Raw genomic sequence first — 17,070 nt, 5'->3', positions numbered from 1 at the left:
CATCTCTGTCTTGCAGACAACAGGCCCTGTCACAAAAATCTATCACTCGGCAGGGCAGTATGCTCCGTTACAAAGGGCACCGTTTAGACTCAACATAGATGTTGTAACCACCTGTTCTCTCTCGTATTACACTTAGATTGTAGGGTCTTTGCAGTAAGGGACCATCTTTGCATTATCATTATCTAGCTCAGTGGGCCCTGATGCTTGATTGGGACCTCTCCGTGCTACCACAATGCAAGTAGTTATTATTAATAATAACACAAAAGCACATACACGCAACCCTTTGTGCACAATGGGATATCATGTAACAGTGCATATCTTTCTGGGACCTATCGGAGTCTTTAATATCTGTGCCGTAAACCTAACGATCTTCCTGTTTGCTCCCTTTCAAGGATTGTAAGGCAGCTGCCATCCTTATGCATAAGAAGGAGGGATGGGACTCCCTTTAAAACCCACCAAGACTGTTCTTTCAAAAGCTTGGATGAGTGAAGTGAGGCATCCCACCCCCTTTCCCTGGAGCGAAGTACTCCTCCTCCACCAGTCTGCATTTGTCCTGAAGGACAAAATTATCAGAGTTGGACCTCCTCACATTTCAATGCTTGTGTTCGAAATTACAGAATAGGCGATAATGCTGGGTGAGCATGAAATCGTATTTCATCAGCACATTGCAACCTGGTATTATTGTCCAGCATGATGATTCAAAGCCCCAACCTCTTAGGACTAGGCTGTGATGTGACATTTAAAGGAATGCCTGGGAACAAACATAGGACTCTAACTGTATAGCGAGCTGGGTTTTTCCACTCCCAGGAGTTAAATACCTGGCCTGGGAGTAGAACACAGGTTGGTCTGTCATCCTCTGGAGCTAACATCCACAGTGGTAAAGTCATGAATAGATAGGTCCTTAAACTTGGGCAAGCTGATGCTTAGTTTAGTAAATAAGTTTAATGAAATTAAAGGCGAGGAGAGGAAATGCTGGGAAGAATCCAGAATACTGAGCAATGAGGGCAAGAGAAACTCAGCTGCATCATGAGTGTAATAATGATGGATAAGGCTCCGAAGGGACATTTGAAATGGGCAGCAGTGCTGCTGAGCGGAGAGCTCTGGAGCTTTATCCTGATTTGAGGACGCGTACATTATTCCAGTTAGACTGAGGAGTCAGAAGGCTGTGAAGGAAGCGTGAAAAAGGTTTAAGGGGCAGCACATGAGGCTGGCATGGATGGCACTCTCCATGTCAGAGAAACTCACTTCCTCCTGGGCAGCCTAGAAATGTGACCTTTCCCCTGTCTGTCAGATCCGTGCTGTCAGATTCTGCGGGGCCCTGGGAGCTTTCCAAGTAATTCCGACTTTGAAGTTTTCCACTAACTTATTCTATCTTGTTAGCTTGGGTTATCTTAAAATAACGACAGAGAAACAGTGAATTGGTGGCACATCCTAGCTGAATGAAATGGCCAGTACAGGCAGCAAACCTGTGAGAGGCACTGGGTGCTATGGAGCAGGCTGGGGGTGGTCTTGCCTAATAGTCAGGGTGGGAGGCTGGCCTTGTGGTCGGTGTGGAAGTGATGGGGCCTGGTGGCCAGAGGCCAAATCAGGAGCCAAGTTGCCAAGAGAGCGAGCTGGAGCCAAGCGCTGGGAATCAGGAGCAAAGGGTCAGACCCAGAGAATCAGCCAGAGCAGGGGCTGGCACCAGGGCAGGAACTGCGAGTCAATAGGAAGAAGCCAGGAACAAGGAGTTAGGAGCAGAACCAGAAACCCAGTAGCAGGCAGGAATGCTATCGAGCAGCCAGGGACCCGGCGCTGATGCAGGGCTTCAGGATGTGCCTGCTGAAGTCTTCAGCCAGTCAGGATGTCTGGTTCATCAGCTAAACTCACCTGAAGGCAGTGAGCTGGGTCTGGGTTTGGTGGTGAGTCCCGGACGTGGGGAGCACCTACAGAGCATGGGGTAGCACAGGATTGTTAAGTGAGGGTGTTACTGAAGGGATATTCCCTCCCTCACTGGCCTTGCATACAGCAAGTATTTTCAGAAAGTCTCCTACCATTGATTAAGCACCAGCACTGTTGGTGGAAGTGCTAGCGTAGACAAGGCACTGGCATTTTTTTACTACTGTGCTATCTAATCCCATTCTGAGCAGGCCTAGATGATCTCGTGATGGGGAGTCTGGTGGGAACAGGTTTTATCTGGGCTCCGCTGAAACTCACTTTCAACCTTAACTTTTTTTCTGAACATAGTTTTTTTTTTGTTTGTGACTCAAGAACCTGACCTGGGCCAGGGAGACTGCTCCCCTCTTTCACCCCAGAACAAACACACTTCAGCCTGTCCTTGTTTACTTCACATTGGGCTTCCATGCAGCAGCACCCTCAAGGTTCAGTCAGTAACTTTTGATTTGGTTTCAATAAAACAAAGCTTATTTGATCTAGGAAAAAGAAGAGAAAATCAATGAGAATGCAAAGTGAGCCACAAAGCTTCATTCAAAGCACGTTCTGAGGTGACCTCAGTCCTCTGGGTGGGCAGAAGAGCATATTTGTGTTATAGGTAAAGCTTGAGAAGAGAGAGCTCATATCCTGGATTCAGCCATGTCCTTACTTGTCCTTTGGGTTCATCTGCTACATTTTCACCTCTCTGTTTACCTTGCTTCCTTCTTTCCTCCTTAGACTTTCCCTTCTTAGTGCCAGCCTTGTCCCCTCTTGGTTTTCAAGACCAGACTCTAACCGTTGGGCAAGAGACCATTTAGCAACAAACTCCTTTTTTGGGTGACTCCATATTTCTCTCTTAAGCCCTGTGATATCTTTGAACCATACGTCAAGCGGAGGTTGCCCATCCCTTTCTTGCAGTTGGCTTCCTCAGCCATTGTCTTAGGGTGTGTCTACATTACGCTAAAACACCTGCAGCACCAGTCTCAGAGCCTAGGTCTATTGAGTTGGGCTTTGGGGCTAAAAATTGCAGCATAGACAATTGGGGCTGGTCTGAAGCCTAGGCTCTGAGACCCTTACTTCTGTAGGAGTCACATTCAGCTCAGGATATGCAATGGGAATCGCACCCAAACTTCATATGAAACATCTTCAGAAGTCTGTGGCTCTGCAAGGCTGCTAATATTTTAGTAAGAAATTGAATTTAAAAACAAGAAGGGACAGATGGACATTGCATTTACTGGACAATATCAACTTAGCAATGATGTCAGAGTAAATTGGAATGTTCAATCCACTCCTGACCATCTCTAAAGCCAATTCACAATATGCCTTCTTTATATCTTGCGTCAGAGATACCCAAAGTGGCATGTATCTGTGGGGTACACTTATATTTCTTTATGCTTCTAGGTCTTCCGTCTCCTCTCCAAAGCTTTTCTTCCAGCTCCCAGGCCTCTCTTGTCTCAGTGTTGAGACCTCTCTATATACTCTTAGGCAACCCACTCCCCTCCAAGATCTCGGTCTCTCTCATTCCCTGGCCCCAAGGTGACGCCCCTCTGTCTCCATTCTGAGTGCTCACTATTATGGTTGCAGATCAGTGAAACACTTACTAATGTGCTAGACAGGGAGTGTTTTTGGCCTAGTTTGTATCCATTGCTATCTGCCCGTCATCTAGTTCATCTTTGTTCCCTGCTGCAGCTTCCCAGAGCCCACCCACCAACCTCGTTATAGACACAGAGACTCCCAGTAGCCTTCAGGTCCACTGGAGACCCCCTGGCAGCCACATACAGTACTACAGAGTAACCTACTCTCCGGAATCTGATGACAGCGCTCAGCAAACAGTAAGTCCTCAGTTGCTTTTGGACATGCCAGGCACTTGACTAAAGAGACACAGGGCCAGTGTCATCCCTGATGTGTCTCTTTTGAACTCAGTGGGGTTACCCCAAGGACAAATTTGGTCAAGAGTACAAGAGCAACTCACTTCCTCCGTCTGATTAATGGCAGCGCACTGAAGACAGGAAGGACATGTTCACTTGTGAATTCAAACCAAGGCCTTCTAGGCTCTTGCTTGGATTTCTGTATAAAACATCAGGAGAATTCATTGCAGTCAAAACCCCTCAGACTACAGCCGCCTCTTTTATCCTCTCCCTCGCCATAAACCAGAGTGCTGCCTTTCCAATAGGTGAAGGATTATGGACAAATCTCCCACTCTGACCTAAAGTGATGAAGCGTTAACCTTTATCAGTCAGATTTTCCGTTTACACCCAGTTAGACCACACTACCATAAGGAAGTTTGAAATTCATCTGGATGGAGAATGTCTCCATGTTCATACTGGGCTGCCCAGCACCTAGATAAGCCTGGGCTGATGACATTCTTCCTCCAGGCTATAGCTTCAATAGGAAACCAAAGCAAGAAACCATGGCTGATGAAACTCCCTCAGTGTTTCTATTTAGTTAAGGCAACACTGGCCTGAGACCGGTAGGCTTGTCCAATTTAGATATCCATTAGGAAAATGCTAACAGGGATATTTTCCAGAATAAATAAAAAAACTTTCAATGGCAGCTGGATGCCTAACTCCCCACTGTATCTTTGAATATCTTTCCTGGTGAGCCGAGGGGCAGTCTCAGCACCTAGCAGGAATCTAAGGGCTGGCAGTGAGGGGGGTGGGGGTCTGCAGGAAAAGTGCTGGGAGAAGAGAGGATTTTTTGTTTTGCTCGTAATTGCAAAAAAAAAAAATTGTAAGTATTTTCAGGTTGAATTAAAAATGAATTTTTTCAAAATTTTCATGGCAACCAAAAAATCATTTGGGGTCAAATGAAACATTTTGTCGAGACAAAATTGTTTCATTTTGCTTCATTCATTTTTAAATTTTTTAAAATGTTTGTAAAAATAAAATGAAAGGAAATGTTGAAATTGAAAGCGATTTCAACGCGAAAAATTGAAATGTTTCATTTATAAAATGTGGAAAGGAAACATTTTGATTTTTGGAGATTTTCTCCTCTCCCTCCTCTCCCCTCCTCACCAACTGAAGCAGTTTGGAGAAACCAACATGAACCTGAGAAACGTTTCAATGTTGGTGAAGCTGCTGTGTAGGCAGAAACAAATTTTGGGTGAAAAACCTTTCCCAGCTCTAGCTGGGAAGGGGAGTGGTGTCATCAGCCCTTAAACTGCTTTGCTGTTGACCTGTATTGCCCACTTGTATCTGCAAATGAATAAAAGCTGTAAGAGTCTTTCCCATCTCTGCCGTAGACAATAGTTTCTGGCAAAAGCAGCGGAGTGACCCTGCAGTCACTGCTTCCCAATACAGAATATAAGGTGATGGTTTCTGCTGTCCATGACACAGGAGAGAGTGACGCTGTATCCACTACTGGCCAAACTGGTAGACAAATCAGTAAGCATTTACCTTTTATGCATTGCCTTTTATCCAGAGATCTCCAATAATTTACAGAAGTGTGGTGCTGTCATTATCCCTATTAAGCTGGGGCTTGGAAAGAGTAACAGGGAAAAGCAACGTTAGAAGTTGAAGGGCCAGAGACCAATTTGGCCAAATTAATCTCAGTGCAACTCTGTGGAAGTCAACGGAGATACTCCTCAGATTAGTTTCACCTTGGAAGTATATGAAGATTTACTTGCTTGTGTAGGATAAGCAGTTTACATATAGGGCCAGCCTTTCAGAAGGGTTGGGTCACCCTTTTGCAGATGTAATTTGCACAGAAATTTGAACTGTGGGTATAAATCTAAGTAATACAAATGAAAATATAGACGTAGCTACCAGTCTGTGTTTGCAAATCAGATAGTTAGAGATGCATGTACTTGGATAGACAACCACGGTCCATTCTGCAGGCACAAAAATGAGAGTACGACATTTTCAGGGTACAAAAGGGAGCCAAGTCCTCAGCCCTTTTGCAAATTCCAGTAGGAAAGTGAACGTCTAACCTCTTTAAAAAGGGGAATGAGGTTGGAGACAATAGGTCCCCAATTGGAACAATATGCCCAAGACATGGCTCAAACAATGTGCCCATTTCCTATCACATTCCCAAGCTATTGTTTCCAGTCAGAAGGGAGCACAGGGAAGGTCTAATGACCATGAACAATAGCGAGCCAAACATCACAGTCCCAGAATCAGGACTCACAAATGCATTTATTTTTACAGCTTCTGCCTTGGCTAAATTGCCCTCAGCACAAGGCTCCGTTCCCTTCAAAACAGAGGGTAAGTCACATGGGAGAAAGCTGACATTCACAAGCATCCTCTTGCAGTGGCAACTCAAACTGTTGGGGCTTAGCACTTCAAGTAGGACTGGGTGTAAGTCATTTCTCACACCATGGAAGATGATGCAGTGGACATGTATCTTTTCAGCATGAGTCTAATGTAAACCCAGCAGGTGTAGGTGTAACATATGCCTGATTGGTGTGGTGCTCTATCACCTCTGGAGATTGAGGAACCTGCTACAGCCTGGGCTAAGAGACATGTGGCTTTTAGCTCATGCATTAGGAACTCATAAACTAAGCTTCAGAGGACCCAGGTTTCATCTCACCTATGAATGACCGGGCTCTGTCGTTGTTACAAGTGAGGGCTTATCTGGAATTTTAACTGGGAAGACTCTGAAGCTTAAGATGCACTTCCTCAGCTAGGGGAAGTGTGTGCAGTCTGTTCTGCTGTTTTTGAGATCTGGGTTCTCTGAAATGCTTTTGTTCTGAACAAATGACACTTTGCTTTAAGGAGGCTGTTTGGTCATTGCCCGGGGAGAACAGAACTGCAGGGTCTGGAGGTCAGTCCGACCTTGATACACAGGGGACTGCAACCCAGGTCCTGGTCTGAGAGTGGGAGAATTGTGTGATTCCACCCCAAGACAGAGTGATGGCTCAAGACCTAGAAGAAGCATTCTTAGAGAGAGCAGGAGGGTCAGAGGTGGAACTCACCCAGGAACTGACCATTTCAATAGAACCCTATTCCATTTCTTTATCGCACAGTACAGGTTCTAATCCCGGGTCTACAGTACTCTTCCAGAAAGAAAAATTTGCTTTATGTGCATGCAAACCAATGTACCTCAAAATAATGGAGGCCAATGGAAAATGTCAATTTGGTTTAGTACCTGATGTCCATAGTCCCAGAGCCATCAGACTCACAGCCTTCAGGTCACCCCGGAGTGCTATGGTACCAACCGCCGGTGGCTCATACTTGGTGGGTGAGAGGGGTCACAAATTAACACAGTGAACTGGACTTTTCAGGTGCACGTTTATTTGCCATGGGGAATGGGGAGGGAATGACCAGCTCCTCCTACCTTTTACAGTAGTCAAGTACTGAAAACTGGAATCCTGCTTGTCTGGTGAGCTATGAAATGCCATATGATGTAGTAATCGCAACAGAACGTTTATAATGCAACCTTAATGTAATGAGCTGCTAAGCTACATTAAACTAGTGACCTAAAAAGCCATTTAGAAAATAGCCAACCTCTCAAGTGTGCTTGATTTTCAGGGACATCTCTGACTTTCAACTATTTTCCTTGTCCCAGTTCCATCTGGCATCCATGGCCCTGGGATTTAAACAGCAGCAAATAATTGAAAGTAACATTCATGCTCTGTTTTCTAAAACACTGCCATACTCAAACCACTTAACTGGGGAGAGCACTTGTCACCAAAGAGCTTTTGATTCTAGTCCTTTTGTCCCTAGTTTATATGAGTAGCATCCATATATTTCACTCTCACTGCCCCAGGGATGTTATAAGATTGAGCAGAGGGTTTCCTGAAAAGATGAACGGCAAAGGATTGCCATTTTTTTTAAAGATTAAGTTCCAAAATTTAATAAGAAATGAATAAAAATGAAAGAATGCACTGAAGTCCAGATTTTCAGAATTACATGGACATGCATAGTCTTTGTGTGCAATTACCACAATTGCATATGCAGTCATGGCAATTGCATATGCACATTTTGAGTGTAAATGCCTGCACAGATTTTGTGCATGTGGTTGCTTATACTAGCCTCTGAGAATCTTGGCTATGCCACTTAAACATGATGCGGAGAGGCAAATTTTGCAGAGATAAAATCTTAGCTCCATGCTCAAAAATGGTTGGGCAGTTGTGTTCCTTTGTTTTGCAATGCAGTTAGAGCAATTGTTTATGCAAACTGAGCAATTGTTTATGCAAACTGAGCAATTACATATGCATTACATGTTTAGGTATCCAGACTACAACTAAGCAGAAATATCAAAGAAAAAGCCCATTATAACTATGTTTAAGACCACAATGGGCGAGTAGTAATAGAAGACTGAGTCAAAACAAAGTTATGATGAAGAGGCCTGCTGATAAAGGACAATCATTTCAAAGGCTTGAGTGATGAGTGAGCCATGCAAAACCTTGCAAACTTCCATATTTGCATGTGCAGATTGGCTAAGTGCATATGCAGCTTCTTGTCATAGACCCAAGTTTGCATGGAGTACAAGTTTTCAACCAGTGTGTCTGTCTTCAAGCTGTTGAAAATATTGCCCAAATGTATGCTGTTGGATTGCTCATAAGTGTAATGATTATTGCTACCATCAGTCTGGGCCCTGGCCTCAAGGAATTGACCATATTGTAAGATACTCCAGTATATGTGCGGAGATGTCTACACAGACCCAGTCACTAGTCTTTATATGCTTTCCATTCTGCTGCAGACCACAGCCATGTCTGCTCTATTCCTGTAATAAATTGCCAGTTTGGTTTCCATTGGGTCTCACGATTTTTCCCATTTTTTTTCTCCTGCAGCTTGCCCCACTATCAGTTCCATCGAAGGCCCTCTGCAAGGTACCTTACTAGTTCTCAGTCCCAGGTGGGCTCTGTCATGAATGTGAAAACCGTGTCTGATCCTGACTAATCTTTAATCTTCTGTTACGAAAGCTTGCCTAGCACACATTAATGTCATCTTCCCCACACCCAGAGTACTGTTGCTGAGTCGGAAAGTCTGATGCAGGAAACCTGGGAGAGCTCAACAAATGTCTCCACCCAACAACTTCATTTTCTTTCCCTTTCCCCACGACATTGGGCAACAGAAATACATTTCCCCGTTGTACTGAGTATCTTATTTCATCCATCCAAGCTAGGTAGGTAGATTTTGCACCTCAGCTTTCCCATCACCCACCTGTGTCAACATTTTTGAGGGAACAGCTAGTGGTTAGGGTTGGGAATTGCAAAGCCCCATAGGAAGTTAGGCATCCAACTTCCTTTGCACTGCAAGGCGATTTGTGTGCCTAATGCACTTAGGCGCCTTCAGTAACCCCAGCCTAAAGGTTTTCCCCTTTCCCTCCCCCAAGATAACCTCTGCAGGTTGTAAAGGATGTAGACATGCCCAGGGCCACTGTCAGGACTCAAATGGTATATATTTAACTAGGGGAACTCTACTCCCCGTTTATCCTCTTTATACAGTCTAGGACGCATTATATACAGTTTGCAACCTAGGAAGTGACTTGTACTGCATATATGGCAGCCCCAACCCCACACCTTCCTAGAGAGATCTAGTGGTCAGGGCTCCAGCCTGAGATTCAGAAGACCTGGGTTCAATCCCTTGCCCTGTCAGGGACTTAGAATCATAGACTATCAGGGTTGGAAGGGACCTAGTCCAACTCCCTGCTTAAAGCAGGACCAATCTCCAGAGATATTTTTGCCCCAGATCCCTAAATGGCCCCCTCAAGGATTGAACTTACAGCCTTGGGTTTAGCAGGCCAATGCTCAAACCACAACTTCTTTGAGTCGCTTAAGGTACGACATTTGAGCTGGGAGATGTGATTCACAGCTCATGTAGACATACCCATGCTAGCTCTGGTTGAACTAGCACCTAAAAATAGCAGTGTATCTGTGGCTGCATGGGCCACAGTTCAGGGAAGCTGTCTGAGTACATACCCAGGGCTCAGGCAGAGCTCGGGGGAACCATCCATGGTGCTGCTGGCACAGTGCTATTTTTAAGTGATCGCTTGGGTGGAGCTAGCATGGTCAGCTGGAAATCACTCCTCCCAGCTCAAACGTAGCCATACCCTTAGTCTCTCTCTGCAAGAGTTCCCCAACCATGAAAAGAGAATAATGATAATAGGACTTCTCTGCCTCACAGGCATGTTGTGAGGATATATATGTCAGAGACTGTGAGGTGCTCAGAACCTCTGGTAAAGGGGGACAGATAAGTATCTAAGGTCCATAGACTGCCCTGTTTGACCTCTCTCCCCACATTCCTGCAAGACTACTCAATCTTTGTACATCCAGGCCAGACTAATCAAGCCATAATACCCAAGCAAACATATATTTGCCTGTATGTCTCTGTAACTGTCTTGCATGATACAGGTGATTCATCAAAAGAAATAGCCCAGTGCCATAGCTGTTTCACAGGTGGATTAATAATATGGTTATAACTGTAATTTAAATTTTGCTTCTAAACATTGTTGTTATATTTGATATACATTTTAACGGAGGTGATAATATGCCAATCCCAGGGTTCTTAAATCAGAGAGAAATGGGTCTGAAACCAGTCAGAATAATCTGATGAACACTTTAAATGCTGCATAATGACAATGTGCATTAAAGCATCCCAAATGCAAAATACCCACCAGAACAAAGATCCAATCAGTAGCAAGTGGTGCTGAGGTGGGAGAGTACAGATTGAAAGGGAAATGATCTGATGAACTTGTCCCCCCTTCTCTTTAAAACGAACTGGCTATTTTCCCTCATACTTCCCAGCCTGCTGTTAAAAAAAAAACAACAAAACCCCGAGTGCAAGGTCTGCTTGTATTAAAATCTGAAATAAGAAAGTGACTCATAGAGCTTCAATGATGAGCTGGGAAAGAGAGATGAAGCTACATGAAGCTGGAGATGAGATGTCAAAGATGTCAGGGGAAAAATCTTTGTAGACCGCATAAGGCAGGGTCACCTCTGGGCAGTTGTTGAAAAATGATGAGAGAAATGGAAATGCTTTACTTTACCAACTTTCATGGCTCTCACACATGAGAGGATACATTTTGCAGCAGAGAATAATTCTCTCTCTTTTTTCCCTTCCCTAAGCAATTACTAGAGAGAACCCACTTCTTTTATGATAATATTTGGCATCAAGTTGAAAAGGCAGAACTCATTATAGCTTGTGTTTTTTTTCAGAGCAAATTTTTTTAGTTCTTTTTTTCATTTTGTAGATTTTTTTTAAAGGTGTCACTCTTATTTATTAGGCCTTGCTACAGTGGCTGACGCCTTTGTGAACAGTAATTAATTCATTCCAGGAACAAATAACCCAAATATATTTTTAAGGTTCCTAGGTAAATACAGTCTGTCACCTATCATTTATGAAACTCAAGGATGTTAAAGCAAGGAAACAAACAGTGGATCTTACACTGCTCACATAGTGAACAAACGTCATTTTTCTCAAATGTAAAAAAGAAATCATATTTTATCATAAAACAACCTTAACTCTGCTCCATAATAAATATTATTCATTCATCATTTATCTCAAAATAAATCTTTTGGTTGCATGGCCAGTTCCTAATCAACTAAGCCAGTGGTTCTCAAAGCCGGTCTGCTGCTTGTTCAGGGCAGTTTGCCGCTCCAGGCCAATGGGAGCTGCAGGAAGGACTGCCAGCACATCCCTTGGCCCGTGCCACTTCCTGCAGCCCCCATTGGCCTGGAGCAGTGAACCTCGGCCAGTGGGAGCCGCAATTGGCCAAACCTGTGGACGTGGCAGGTAAACAAACCAGCCCAGCCCGCCAAGGGCTTTCCCTGAACAAGTAGCGGACCGGCTTTGAGAACCACTAAACTAGGCAATGCTACCTTCCAGCTAGCTCACTCAGCCTCTCTAGGCTTTTAATTATCTCTGCTGAAAAACGTGTCTAATAATAATTCTTTGCATCTGCCTAGTGATTTTTCATCTGTGGAAGTCAAAGAACATCACAGGGGTGAGCACTGCTATCTCCATTCGGCAGGTGGCCTAACCAACACAGATCTGAAGCATTTTGTATGGTCTAATGAGTAGACAAAGGTTGACCACTTCAAGAATTAGGTTCTGTTCCCACAAACTCTGCCACAAACTTTCCCTGTAACTTTTAGCAAGTTGCTTAGGGCCAGAGTTTCAAAAGTGCTCAGCTCATTATTCCAGATGGGTAGAATTTGCAGTTGTTCCCAGAGGCGGGAGCTGGGTTCTGGGCACTTTGGAAAATCTAGCCTGAAAATTTTCTGTTCCTCTGTTACCTGTGTCTGGAAAATGGATCTGTGAATATTTCTCCTAAGCCAAAGTGGCACTTTGATGAGAAACACAGAGGATCCAAGTCAGAACACTGGCACAGTATGGAGTGTGTTTTGATCAGGCTGATGATTAGTTATACCTGCTAGCCTTCCTCCTTATTAGAATGCACTTGCCCTTGGAGAAAACAAAGCGCAACCATTGCTCAGGCAGATCCTTTACAAACCATTGTTTTCCCTACTATCTCTAAGTGTTTCTTTCTCTGCCTTCTCTGGCTGCTCCAGGATTTGACATGATGGAGGCTTTTGGACTGGTGGAAAAAGAATATGCCTCCGTTAAAGGAGTGGCCATGGAACCATATGTGTTCAGCGGGACCCGTACTTACACTCTCTTCAGAGATATTCAGCTAACCCAGAGAACAAGGTAGTTTGGGAAGGTAGCTGAGAACCGCATTGATTCCAACAAGAGTTTATTCTCTGTGTATTGCATAAACATTGGCTCTGGTCCACAGAGTGAAAGGTATTGACTGGTGGGGGTGGGTATAGACACTGACCTAGTGAACACTCAACTGGCAATTTCCTAGTGAAAATACCATGAATGCTAACCCCACCCTAGTGAAACCGACAAGAATGCAAAGATTTTTTTTGCCCCTTAGAAGACATGTATTGTGTGCTGATCCATAAATCAACCCTTGAATTGCCTGAAGATGGATCGCATGGTGGGACATGTCACATAGGAACTTAACTGAATACAGTGCGGTGATTGGAGTGTTGAGTTTTTGCAAGGTCAAGCTCAGATTTTTAGGTGCCTACGGGGACCTTCCCTGTCTTAGCTGTGTGCCTTCAGTATCACTGCTGTCCAGAATTAAGTGCTCAAAGACAGCATGTGCTGACCATGGAGTTATGTTTAGTTGTCTTCTGTTGGGGATACATTTAATTCTTTCCATGACTACTCCTCTCCTCATCCACATGCACTTAAAAGATCAAACTTCAAGGCAAAGCTTCAGCTAGAAACATGTTTGGGGCACAACCTTTTTAACCTCTTTCACCCTTTCTCCTAATGTTCCTGGTTTGCAGTCCGACAATTACTGTTGTAAAATACAAGCTCATAGCTGCACTAGGCAGCTTGATTTTGATTGATAGGAAGGATTAACCAGTGACTTTGGAATGTGACTTCACTGTGCACCTCGTTAGTTGGGCTCCTCAAAGTCCTATGCATCGTCATGGGTCAACTTTCCTTCCAGGCAGCACCAATGACCCCAGTAGCATTATGGAGTATAAATCAGGGGAGATTGGACTCTTAATAGTCAGTTTTATTTTATTTTGAAGCCTAATTACTACAGCACTGGGATCATTTTAATCTTATTTAAAGAAGCAAAGCTTCTTACAGTAAATAGAGTAGGGGAATTCAGAAGGCTCTAAGTATTTTAAAAAGCATAGATAAATCCATTTGCTCAACCAGTAGGAGTATCAGATACACAAATATGCCCTTCCAAGGACATTCTATCATTTAAAACAAACCAAAACTTGATGTTATGTTTGAAGCAGTCCTGAAAAGATGGTTGAAGAGTTATGTATCTACTCATGCAAATGTGGCCCATGCAGATTACGAATGTATCTGCAACATGGCTAATTTTGCTTTCTTCATTCAGTTTTGACCTATGCCTTTTGAGTGACATTTGCATGCAGTAAGTGCTTTGTAACAAGTTTAGAACAGAGAGAGACTTTCTCAGGACTCCATGGCTGGACTTGTTACATGTCCTCTCACGGGTTTCATTTTCGAGTCCCAGATTTCACAAGTGATCTTAGTATGGCTCATGTGTCTTTCTGCAAGGGACTTCTAAGTACCTCAGTCAAGGCCTGAAGATCTTCCCCTAGTTTTCTACCCCATCCATCACAGCCATCATTCATTCTTCTTGACAAGAAGTTTTGAATAGGACTCTTTCAGAGCCTATCAAAGTAGTTCATAAGCTACCAGAAATGTCTCTTTTGAATGATGCAAGGCTGCATTCACTGTCTCTTCAGCATTCCCTGACCCAACACAGGGAGTTACAGATTGACGTTGATGACTGGACCTGGACCTTCCTTGTCATGCTATGATAAGGCCACAGGGATGCCCTGTACATGCAAAATTCTGCATATGCTTTTAAAACCCAAGAGGAATGTACAAAATATGGAGCAGATTCTCTACTGGGGTAACTCCTTCAATTTCAACCGAGTTACAGCAGCAGAGGATCTGGCCTACAAATGATCCTCAGTCAGGCCATCAAGCCTCGATAACAACACTTTCTCTGTAGCTCAGAACTGTTCTGGTTGTCAGGAAGGTAGTACATAAGCCCCTGGCATTCATTATCATTAGTCACTGAGCTGACTTCTGCTTATCTCATTCCAGTGAAGTGCTTCTCTCTGGGATTCCGTCTGTGCACACCATCAGCATCCTCCTCCGGCTCCTTCCGGAGGCTCCCAAAGAGCCCTTTGCCGTGTGGCAGCTAACAGATGAGGACTTCCAGCCACTCCTCGGGGTTATACTTGACTGTAAGGTTTCATGTTGTATAGATCAGACTCAGGTATTTGAAAGAGTAACAGAACCAACCTCTATACTCAGTTGGACAATTTTATGATTGAAACTTGCCAGTGTCCAATGAACGTTACAGAAGCTATTGAAATAACATATGAAAATGTTTTTCTGTATAGTTAAAAACCCACTAAAAACTCTAATTTTATTTATTCCATTTTGCAATGTGTTCTTTACTTTACCCATTATTTTCCTTTTTTGTGCTTTTATAGTTTGACAAGTATTAAATATTTCAGTATGTTTAAGCTTATATATTTCTTCAACATGCTGTAGGTGAAATCAAATTTTATTTTAATTCTAAGTTCTTATTTGTCCTATTTTCCCCTGTAGCCAGTAAGAAATCCTTGACCTATTTCAATCATGACTACAAGGCTGATTTACAGGAAGTCACCTTTGACCAACAGGAAGTGAAGAAGATATTCTACGGGAGCTTTCATAAGGTCCTTATCAAGGGAGGGAGTAACTTAGATCATTATCTCACAAGGGCAGGCTGAGAAAAAATGCACTCAATATATATTATTTGTACTGAAAAGTGGTTATAAGAATGTTCTTTAAAAAAATCATTAGCAAATTGGCCAACCTCTTTGCATTGATTTGCAATTGTAAGGAATTCTGAGTCATCCCATATGAAAAATACATATTTTCCAAGTATTGAATATTTCTTAAAATGCACTACATAGTTAGATATACTTAAAAGACATAGAATCGTAGAATCTCAGGGTTGGAAGGGACCTCAGGAGGTCATCTAGTCCAACCCCCTGCTCAAAACAGGACCAATCCCCAACTAAATCCCCATGGCTCCAATCAACCCAGCCACCGAGGTCACATGTGAGTATATGAAATATATCCACACACAAAAAACTTGGCTAATTGTCATATTTAAAACGTAATATTTGGTGGAAACATGAAATGCTACAGTAGCGAAATATATATAACGTATGTTGAACCATGCACTTCCTTTTTAAATATGAATTTTTTGCCAGTTTTGTACAGTATAAATATTTGATATATTTTCATAAAAACGCTTTAGCAAAGATATAACCACCCTATGAAAAATGTCTTTTTCTCCATAAGAGATGCATTATAAGAGCTAACATAGTAGCTGATTCAGTTCACTCACTTCGATTTTAATATTGCCCTGATATGTGTCTCTCAAGGAATCTGTTTATTGGACTGTATGCATGTCCATTTATGATGCAGCATGGTACTCCCAGTGGTGCATAGCATCGTACTCATGTAATTGCACTATCCTTTTTTCTCTGGCTGTATAGTTGAAATGTCAACTCTGGTCTCAGCCATGAGAAGATTTAAGCTTTTAAATAGTTCCTTTGAAGTCAATGAGACTAGTTATGGCCTATTGGCCTTAAAGTTAAATGTATGTTTATGTCTATGCAGAATCACAGTCTAAGTGCAAAAGAATTTGCAAGTCTTTGTCTAGTCTTGATGCACACTGTAAAATCACCTCTCGGTTCAGCAGAGGGAATCATTTACTCACGAGAGGCAAAGAACTGGGAATGATTGGCTGTAGTATGAACTGGGGTTGAGGTGGATATGCCTAATAGTAGGTGTTTGTGGGGGACATGGAATAAGCTGTGAAAGGGCTGGACAAGTTAGGCTAGCAGGTGGTTATAGGTCAGGGTGTCAGTGCCCTGGGGAGCTTGCCCAGTGGCTGACTGCTCTATTCCTGGCTTTAACTGGAGTCACCGGTTTCTCTTCCATACCCGTCACTTTCTTCCTCATATGAGAGTAAGAATTAAAAATTGAAATGTAGGAAACAGGAAGGTACTGAAATAAGGCAATTGGGTATGTGATAGACCCACAGTTTGTCATGTGGGCACAGCTATTCACTCTGCTAACCCATAAAAAGGTGAGTTACCATGGAGCACATTCTAAGGCAATATAGCCAGTGGATATGCACAGGTCTGGGACTCAAGAGGCCTTGGTCCAATTCCCAGCTCTGCCACTGACTTGCTGGGTGACCTTGGGCATGTCTCTTCCCTTTCTGTGCCTCAATTTCCCCATCTGTAAAAATGGGGATCATGATACTGACCTCCATTCTAAAGTGCTTTGATCTCTAAAGATGAGCAGCGCTAGATAAGAACTAGGTGGTGGTATTATTCCCAGCTGAAGTGCCAGAAGCAATCATTTTTTAAGCTCAAAGTTGAGGGCACCTGGCAGATTTGTCAGAGGTTGTTAGAAATGAGGCTGTTTTTTGCCTTTTGATTTTGGGACAACAACTTTACAAAGCAGTGGAAAACAATGACTTTTTGTGACGCATCCTTCATACATGATCCATAAAACACTTTTGCAGAGATCAGTCCTAACCTGAATAGAAGGGGGTGGTTGTAACGAGATTTCATGAAGAGAAGTAACTCTGTGTTCTGGAGGCTGGAGAGGAGGATGGTTAAAGATA

The 17,070-nt window shown here is 43.2% G+C and overlaps 1 protein-coding gene across 3 annotated transcripts in view; it reads left to right on the top strand.

Moving 5' to 3' along the window:
- Window positions 1–17,070, top strand: part of COL20A1 (collagen type XX alpha 1 chain) — a 100,142-nt gene that overhangs the window by 48,569 nt on the left and 34,503 nt on the right. For all 3 annotated transcript variants that reach the window (XM_030533752.1, XM_030533749.1, XM_030533750.1), the window contains exons 19-25: window positions 3,601–3,743; window positions 5,153–5,294; window positions 6,057–6,113; window positions 8,645–8,683; window positions 12,368–12,506; window positions 14,475–14,617; window positions 14,988–15,097. In XM_030533752.1, the coding sequence (XP_030389612.1) occupies window positions 3,601–3,743; window positions 5,153–5,294; window positions 6,057–6,113; window positions 8,645–8,683; window positions 12,368–12,506; window positions 14,475–14,617; window positions 14,988–15,097 (773 nt within the window). The remainder of the gene's footprint in view (window positions 1–3,600; window positions 3,744–5,152; window positions 5,295–6,056; window positions 6,114–8,644; window positions 8,684–12,367; window positions 12,507–14,474; window positions 14,618–14,987; window positions 15,098–17,070) is intronic.

This window comes from Gopherus evgoodei, chromosome 14 (assembly GCF_007399415.2).
Source record: "Gopherus evgoodei ecotype Sinaloan lineage chromosome 14, rGopEvg1_v1.p, whole genome shotgun sequence".
Lineage (NCBI taxonomy): Eukaryota > Metazoa > Chordata > Testudines > Testudinidae > Gopherus > Gopherus evgoodei.
Note: the sequence above shows the minus strand (reverse complement) of the source record. Positions and strands in the feature narration are given on the sequence as shown.